This window comes from Cyprinodon variegatus, unplaced genomic scaffold (genome assembly GCF_000732505.1).
Source record: "Cyprinodon variegatus isolate N-32 unplaced genomic scaffold, C_variegatus-1.0 Scaffold1098, whole genome shotgun sequence".
In the NCBI taxonomy this organism is placed as follows: domain Eukaryota; kingdom Metazoa; phylum Chordata; class Actinopteri; order Cyprinodontiformes; family Cyprinodontidae; genus Cyprinodon; species Cyprinodon variegatus.
This window is the reverse complement of record NW_015151551.1, coordinates 241,940-250,973: the sequence shown is the minus strand read 5'-3', so window position 1 is coordinate 250,973 and position 9,034 is coordinate 241,940. Positions and strand designations below refer to the sequence as shown.

Sequence of the window (9,034 nt, the reverse complement as noted above, 5' to 3'; positions counted from 1 at the left end):
GGTCGATGCCTGTCCCTCCATCCGGGCCTGTCCCACCTGTGGTCAGAGGGTGGAGCACGACAAGACAGGCTGCAAGAACATCATCTGTCCTCGCTGCCAGGTGGAGTTCTGCTTTGTGTGTCTGAAGCTCACTCCTGAGTGTCTGGAGACCAGTACCCACTTCATGCGTTGTAGTGATGGAGTGGCTCCCAGACAGACATCCATACCTGTATGGCACAGAAACTAAAAATGCACAAACCTACTCACTGTATTTTACAAACCTAATCAATAGGATTAAACAGGCACCAGCTTTTCTGGTTTTTGGAGTGTTTCTTCACAAAAAATGTAAAAACATTGACTCTCAGTTTTGTACTCAAATATGTAAGTGACCTGATTGGGTCCATTTACAACAAATAAAGTTCATTTTAAGGATATTTTTTTATGCCTGATCTAACTCTGTGAAATTCTACGTATAAATAATCTGTATGTCAGTGAAGCCCATAAGTTACCATTCGGAAAAAACAAGCATGCTTAAGCATTGCAGAAGTTTATGACCTTGAAAGGTGTCATAGAATGATTTTATAGGGTATTTGGTGCTGGTCCTTAAGGTCTCTCAATAGGGTATGTAACATTGGTTGGGCTGAAAATGGAATACTTCCTGTTCTATGTGCCCTAATGCAAGCCTGGTTAAAAGCCCTAGAATGCATCAACAGGTTTTCTTCTTTTTATGGTATGCTCATGAATATTTAGATAAACTGTGCAATGATTGGTTGGTTTACAACAAGCAAAGCTGCTAAGCAAAGACACATCATAGCAACAAGCACTCACTCTCTGAAACATCAAATTGTCGATATGGTAGGGTGATGATGTCATCTTTTTCCCGGCTATATCCTTCTTTTCATACCTAAAAAAATGTCCGTGGGGAATTTCAAAATCGTCCGGGATTTTGGTAGACTACACGCAGTCGAAACACTCCGGCCATTCGAACAACCCATCAGCTCTGGGGCTGGTCCGGGAACCCTGGTGGACGTAGTGACTAAACTGTTGACAGTAGCCTGGACACAGGCGGCCCTGTGCTTCCCCCCGCCTGCCTTACCGGTCCTCAGCACAGTCAGCGGCCCGGCAGTCGACACTCGCGCACCCCCGCTGCTTTAGGGGTGAATATAGCATAACAGTGGCTAGCTTTCAGCCATGGCGTCCTGCAAGAGCATTGGGTGGTCAATTCGTTCATGGGTTAGGGTACACACACGGGGGAAGGGACAAGCAGATGAGCATGATTGACATGTCAGGAGCCAATCACTTACAACGGACCGTCTTTTGTGTTTGGTTGGAGTTTTTCATTGATTTCTCACTATAGCAGGGACCATTAATTGTACTTTCACTTCCAGACCTTCTATTTCACTGCTTGCTAAGCAGCTGTGGGAAGATCTTTAAGCCACATGGTAAAAAAGGAGTCAGAAAAGATCTCCTACTACATCTTTCATTAAACTGCCTTAGTTTTGCGGAATTTATAAAAATTATGCTCTAATTTTTAGTAACTGTTTGGTGCGATTGCAGGTAGTGGGCCCACTGGCGGATGGTGTGGCATCGCACCTCCGGGCTGTGCCATGCTGGGTCTTATAAGGAAGACCTCCAGGGTGGGGTCCCAGCTCCACTGTATCGGGCAACATCATTTGCCTTGATTTCATAGTCTTCATAAGAGCTTTTGAAACTGCTCTGTGTCTAACCCGTCACCCAGAGCCTCTTTGCCTTGGGAGACCCTACCAGTCAGTCTATTTTTGTCAGATCCTACATACCTTTAAAGCTCCTGACAACATAGCCTCTGGGAACATTCAGGCACTGAAACCCCTCCACCACGCTAAGGTGGAGGTTGAAGGAGGGGAGGCAGCTTCAATGCACTAATTCCTTCCTTTTTTCTTATTTAATTATTGCATCATAAAGGAAGCAGATTTTTTTCTGATGGTTCCCTCTAACCAAGACCTAAATCATGCACTAGGAGAGGGTTCTCCAAGTCCAAGGCCACAGTTCAAATGGAGATGGCCCTTCCCAGTTTGAGGAAGAAGTTCCTGCCTCAATTAGAGGAGGTCAAGTATGTTTGGATCTTGCCCTTAAGAGAGAAAAGAATGCAGTCAACTAGGCAGACCTGTGAAGACGCCATTGCAGTAATCAATTCATATTACAAGTATTTTCCCATCAAAGGTTAAATTTTTTTTATTTGAAGTTTCTTTAGTCAATTTGAAAGGAGCATTGTCCTCTTTTTTTTTGACTACTGATGTTACCTCAGTGAAATAATCAGTCATGTATCAGATTGAAATAATTGTACGGAGAAGTTATAAAACAAATTGTTTTTTTTATTTAGAGTGAGAGTGAGAGTGGACAGACCAACAGACTATCATTCTAATCACAACTTTAAATATAGGGGTGCCTGATTCTTCCTTTCCTTATGTTGATCAACCAACGGAATCTCTGTGACTGTTTTTATAATATCTTCTTATTTATTAGTGACCAATAAGTGCTGTCATGTTAAACACTAAACAAAGTCTATTCTTAACTATATAATAAGAATTTTTGTCTTAAATTTTAATTTTCCAATTTTTAGATAACTGGGGGAGGTTTATCTTAGTTTGTATTTTACTTATTATTGTATAGTTTACTCTACCTGTGCTCAGTATTCCCCTCTTTAGTAAAGATGGTTTCTATTATTTCACACTAGTTGGCATTTTGACTTTGAAAATGGAGGTACAGTAAGTAATATGAATAGAAAAATTAAAAGTATATTTTTGATCATTGTCATAAAAGCTTTTTATTATCTTAAACCTGCAGTTAACTGAATTGATGATACTCTGTTTTATCAAAAATCTGCTGAATGCTTTAGATCTACTTAACCAATTTCCATTATTTGAATTTCACTTGGAGACAGTTTACCAATGCCTAATGTTGTATATGCTTGTTTTGTTTGGCAAAATTCTAAACTTGGATCTCCATCATATATTTTTATAATATACCTAATAACTGCTTCTACATCAGAGGAGCAATTGGTTTTACCAAGAGCATGTTCTGATAAGAAGATAGATGTAAGATTAACTTCAAACATAGCAACAACTATGAGGAGAGAAGTAGACAGAAAATAAAATTACATCACATATCCTTCGCCTTTATCTAATAGATCAGATCTGCTGTCACTGAAGGCTGTAGCCTTTGCAGTCTGATTGGAAAGTACCGGGAAGGTGGTTTGAGGTAATCTCCAGTCAAGTTCAAAGCAAGTTTTGGCAAAGATCCTGCAGCTCTACCCAATGTGGTCAATAAAAACAGAACATTTAAGGGAAACCCTGGTTTTCTCTGAAAAGATAACACTAATTTATTTTTAACTTATTAAGGTGCTCGCGTTCTGTGTCAACTTTAAAGAAGTTGAAATGTAATTAACTGAATTGTGACAAACGTCCGAAAACAGAAGAAATCTGAAGGTTGACAAATATTTTCAAAAGCACAGATGAAAAGATGTGCCAACAGGTAAAGCAGATGCTGAACAGCTGCTTTTTACACACTACTTTTAAATCTAAGACCTTTCAGCCAGCTTGTGTGCTTTACTATCTTGGGGCTTTGGACCCTCTTAAAACCAAAGTTGCTTATATTTTACGCTTATCACAGAATACTTTTAGAGATGTTTTTACGGGACGAATGTTTTAACGGGACAAATTTAATCAGTGAAGTTGTTTCATTATGAAATATCTGACTTTGAAAATCTTTGTTGAACTGATAGAGCCCCAGGTTTGATCTCCGGCTAATCACAGCTGTAATATTGGTCAGTGTGTTGTACAGTAATGTCAGTCATTAACATTTAATTATTTCAACAAAAAACATTCCAGAGGTTGTTTTTCAGCAAGGACGTACAACTCAAAACTTTTATCTGTGTAGTCAGTTTGTCAAAAAGTAGCCTACTTTTAAATCTGTGTCAAAGCTGTTAGAGAACAGGCCTCAGGCTTCTGTGGGCTGCCTTCTGAGGCGGAATGTACTGTGAAGTGTGATCTCCAGCTACCCACAGCCCTAACGTTGGCCAATCACTCTGTCATTACTTATTAATTAAAAAGTGATTTATAAATGTTTTTCACCAGGAAAAGTACACCTGAAACCTCATCTGTGTATTCAGTTGATCAAGATTATGAATGTACTTTTAAATGCACTCTAATCAGAGGAGAAAGGTCAGACTGTTTTGAGCTGATAGAAAGATAGCACTTCCTACTACAGCAGCAGTTTGGGCTACAGCAACAAAAGATCTGCTACTCCTATCAGCTACGAATAGAAACCTAAGGCCTCAATTTCGACAGACTCACCAAAATTGGTGGCAATTGTTGCATCTACTGCAACCAGGCAAAATGTTGCCTGGTTGCAGTAGATGAGTCTCCATTTCTCTTGCAACATTCGGATTGAACATTCAGTCAGAATTCTGAACATTTCAGCACCATAAAAGCATGGATCCATCCATACCTTGTTTCAACAATTTAGGCTGGTGGTGGTGGAGTAATGGTGTGGGGAATATATTCTTGGCACACGTTGGGACCCTTAGTATCACTTGAGCATAAGGTCACAACCTACCTGGGTATTGTTGCTGACAATGTCCATCCCTTTGTAGCCACAGTGTACCCAACTACTGTTGCTGCTTGAGATGATCGCGCTACGTGTCATAAAGCATGAATCATCCCAGCCTGGTTTCTTTAACATAACAATGAGTTCCCTTGTACTGAAAAAGCCTCCACAATCACCAAATCTTAAACCAATAGAGGACCTTAGGCATATTTATAATCACATCATGGATGTGCAGCCAACAAATCGACAGCATGTGTGATGTAGTAATGTCAATATAGACTAAATTATCTGAGAAATGTTTCTAGCACCTTGTTGAATCTATGCTATGAAGTATTAAGGCAGTTCTGAAGGGAAAAAGGTGGTTCTACTAAGGTGTACTAAGTGAAATGGCTGGTGAGTGTATCTTTTTAGAGTGGCAGAGTATCTCTAATCTGACTCACAGGCTAGCCAGGGGGGGTAGTTGCAGAAAAAACCTAAACAGAGTGTCATCAAACCCCTCCAGGGGCTAGGGGTGTTTCCTGCCTGTATTCATCTTTAGTAACTCAAGTTGTTCCCTCGTTTAGGGTTTGATTCGGCCCAAATTAGGGCAGAGAAACCTCCCTGTTTCTATTTTAGGACTGGTTGCATGGTTACATGCACAAAATCAACCAACTGACTGTTTTTTGACTTTTTCTTGTTTTAATCGATGAGTGGTATTATAAACAGCTGACCGCTTCTTTGCTTAAAATCATCAAAAGCAGCAACTGTGTATTCAGTTTTCTCTTCACTAAAATAAGAGTAACAGAAACCCATTCAAATGACTGAATGAGATTCCTTATGTAAGTTTTTTTTTTTTGGTGACACCTGCAGGAAATCACTGTTTTCAGCAATACTTACATCACCAGGGTGTGTTTGTTTTTCAGTGTGCTTGCTTCAACAAAAATACTCTATAGTAAAACTCAAAATATACAAAATAATGTTCTCATTTATCAACTTTGCTTTACTGCACTACAGCACCAGATATGTCTGCCTGGTAGGTTGATTTCATGTAAACTCTGCTCACTGAAATTTGTAAGAAGAAACTGAAAGTAAAATAAAAATATTTGCTCAGTGGCGTAGCAGTCTGCAGCCTCTGAGAATACGCGCTGGTAGCAGGCAGAAATCCATTCTTTATAAAAGACAAACTAGAAGATTTAGTGGCTCTAAAATGAGCAGCCCAGCTGAGGACGACAAAAGATATGACCCCAGGGATACAACGTTCAGTTTTGTCGACAGACCTGATGACCTGGATCCTCTGTGTAAGGACTATAAACTGCTACTGCTGTTTGTATCATATCAGTTGTCATTTACTTTAGCTTTAACACCTTGTGTAAACCTTTAGATTTTAATTGGTTTAGACTGTCACATGAATTAGAGAGAATTCACATTTTATTTTTTTATGTTAAACAATATCTGTTACTGAATATTTCCTAAAAGGGCAGTTCGGGTTTATTTGTACTCTTCCTCTGTAATTTTCCTGGTAACAGTGTCTGGTTTACTGTCTGTTCTCTGCTCCTAAGTCGATGAAGATGAAGATCAGGGTCTCCGAGCTGAGATGTCCTGCGGTCATGCCGTCACCCCACAATCTCTGACTGGGTGGTGTCGCAGTCTGCTGGATCAGGTACTTAATGACAATACTCCACCCTTGAAAAACACCATTTCCTTTTTTAATGATTCATTTACTGTTGTACTGTTCATTGTGGGTTTTTTTTTCTAAATATAAGTACAGCGGACCAATGTCAGCTGTACTTCCTAAGGTTGAAAATAATTGAACTAGCTCAGGTAGAAAGAAATCATTGTCAAACTTCATATACCGGTAGCTGTTTTTAGTTTCATTTTTTTAATGTTGCTATCTTTCCATCAGTCCTTTGAAAACAACGATATATAGGACATTTAAGCTCAATATGGCAAACTACACATTTTACCAACAAGTTTCCCTAATTTAACCTTCTTGAATTTAATTTATTGTAATAAACCAAATTTGCTTGGTTCAGTCCCATTGGCCACTCTCAGGCATTATTACTTGTGGTTATTTACTATCAACAAATCCATTCCAGGTCTCCCTTGCAAAAGAGATTTTTATTCTCAATGGGTATTACCTGGTTAAATAAAGGATAAATGAAAAAAAAAAAAGAATTGTATTGTATTTGTAACACATTAATGTAAAGGAAAATGTTCACGTGCTGCCTAAAATACTGTATCTGCACCAATTATTGGTGCCTTTGAGCTATAGCTTATTGCATTTTTATTTACTTGTTCTAATCTTTTGTATAAAAAAGCAGGGGTGAAGCATGTTTTAAAGGTTAAACAAAACATCAAAATCCTCAGAATGTTGTCATGTTGCTTTTCTATTGTATATTTTCTCAATATACAATAAAAATATAACATTATCCTCATGGTTTGTTTTTAAATGGTTCCACTCAATATTAGTTTATTGTGACAAGATATGTATGTTATGACTTCCAGGGCCAGTACAAGTTTAGGTGTCCGGCTATAGATGAGGAAACACAGGAGAAATGTGGTGCTCAGTGGTCTTACCGAGAGGTGCGACGTCTGGCAGACCTGAGTGTGGAAGAAATGAACTACTTTGAAGAGAACATTGCTCGCCTGGCTGCTGCAGAGTATCAGGAATTTAGAGCAGTAAGTTTCTCTAAACTCAGATCAATCATGACTTTAGGAGTTATGCTTGATCTATTATGTCTTTTTCTCACAGTGTCCTGGGTGTAAGACGTATATTGAAAGAAAGAACCTGACTAACCTCTGCGTGCAGTGCTTAGTGTGTGCTGCAGACAAGAAGAAAGTGTTCCAGTTCTGCTGGCAGTGCTCAAAGCCTTGGAAAGGCCCAGCTCCTCGCTCTGATCGCTGTGGCAATGATGGCTGCATCAACCGTGACCTGGAACTACTCAGGACCTGCAAGACCACCACCCTGCTTGAGGTTCAGGGGGTCGATGCCTGTCCCTCCATCCGGGCCTGTCCCACCTGTGGAAATAGGGTGGAGCATGACAACACAGGCTGCAAGAACATCATCTGTCCTCGCTGCCAGGTGGAGTTTTGCTTTGTGTGTCTGAAGCTCACTCCTGAGTGTCTGGAGACCAGTACCCACTTCATGCCCTGTAGTGATGGTGTGGCTCCCAGACAGACATCCATACCTGTGTGGCGCAGGAAGTAAAACTGCTGCCAGTTTACCTCTCCGAATAGGAACTTGGTGGTTATTGTAAATTAAGCATGTTATTCTTACCTTTGTTCATGTTCAATAACTGTAAAACTCAATATTTAGCATTATATATTTGAACAATTATTACTCGTGTGTAGTATTTGCTTCTGCTATATGTTGAAACATATTGTTCTTTTGCCTATCTAAAAATGTTTTTAAATAAATTATTTTACATCTGACTGCAGCGCCACTATCACAGATTTTTGTTTCCACTCGCCAGGACCATTCCACAAAGAAATGAGATTGAAGATTTTCTAAAGAAATAGCTTGAGGGGTTGGGTGGGTTGGGTACGAGGACTTGGAAGACTTGCTGATGAAGGCCTTGGGAGGAGACTCAGCAGAGGGTGCAGTCATTAGAAAATAGCTTTACCCAAACCCACTTAGAACCAGCCCAATGCAACTTGAAAGAAAGAGGAGAGGAGGCAGATGACAAATAAAGGAATAGTGTCACAGACTAGAAAATGGATGGACTAGGAAGTAGACTGCTGGCTCATAGCAGGTATAGCTGAGGTGTAGGCTCAGCTCCTAGGCTTGAATTAACATGTCCATTTAATTGTGTATTTAACATCCCTTGTCTTGTTTCAGTAGTAAGTTGTGAATTAAATTAACAATATAACCAAATATATTTGATTAAAGGCTGATTTATACTCAGAAATCAGGTCGTCTGCGTTTGTGTCGCAGTGAATGCAAATGTTCCCCCGTCCCCTCTGCAGACACTCTGGTGCACCTCTGATAAGTCAAATCCACATCCACTCTACACTATCCCTATATCCTGTTTGGTACCTCATTGGCTTTTTTTTTTTTTTTTGTATGACCGCAATTTTGGGAAACGACTCGTGAAGTTGGACCAGCTAGAAGAGTAAGGTTTGGCAAGAAGGCTGGGACCCTTTTTCCACCTGGATCTCCGCTCTTTTCGCCTTCATGTCCCTCCGTCATCACACAAACTTCCCCCACTTCCTCACCGCCTTGGCTATATCTAGACCCACAGATAGTTTATGATTGACCCTCTTGCGTTGTGGTGGGGGAATAACAGCTCAGACCACACTTCAATATTGGGCATAAATCAAAAATATCTGCGACAAGCTCACTGCGACACACTGCTGCGGGAGTATAACCAGCCCTTTAGTCTTACAATGTTTTACATTAATTATTAATTAAGTGGTAGTAAATAATTTTTAAACACTAAGTTTTTTCATCAGACCTCAATAATGTCTTCATGTCTAAATGTCTAAATGTCTA

The 9,034-nt window shown here is 39.8% G+C and overlaps 1 protein-coding gene across 2 annotated transcripts; it reads left to right on the top strand.

Moving 5' to 3' along the window:
- Positions 1–5,686: 5,686 nt before the first annotated feature.
- LOC107101466 (probable E3 ubiquitin-protein ligase ARI7) lies at positions 5,687–8,020 on the top strand. 2 transcript variants are annotated; one of them, XM_015400400.1, is made up of 4 exons: positions 5,687–5,840; positions 6,102–6,202; positions 7,048–7,221; positions 7,352–8,020. In XM_015400400.1, exons 1-4 carry the CDS (start codon positions 5,750–5,752, stop codon positions 7,748–7,750), a joined length of 765 nt encoding a protein of 254 aa, XP_015255886.1. In that variant the 5' UTR covers positions 5,687–5,749; the 3' UTR covers positions 7,751–8,020. The 2 variants fall into 2 exon arrangements, with proteins under 2 accessions (XP_015255886.1, XP_015255885.1); XM_015400399.1 differs by having other exon boundaries at positions 7,295–8,020.
- The last annotated feature ends 1,014 nt before the right edge of the window (positions 8,021–9,034 follow it).

Coding starts and splice junctions, on each gene's coding strand:
- LOC107101466 (XM_015400399.1), top strand. CDS start 5,750: ATGAGCAGCCCAGCTGAGGACGACAAAAGATATGACCCCAGGGATACA. Junction 5,841..6,101: donor TGATGACCTGGATCCTCTGT/GTAAGGACTATA, acceptor TCTGCTCCTAAG/TCGATGAAGATGAAGATCAG. Junction 7,222..7,294: donor AGTATCAGGAATTTAGAGCA/GTAAGTTTCTCT, acceptor TTTTTCTCACAG/TGTCCTGGGTGTAAGACGTA.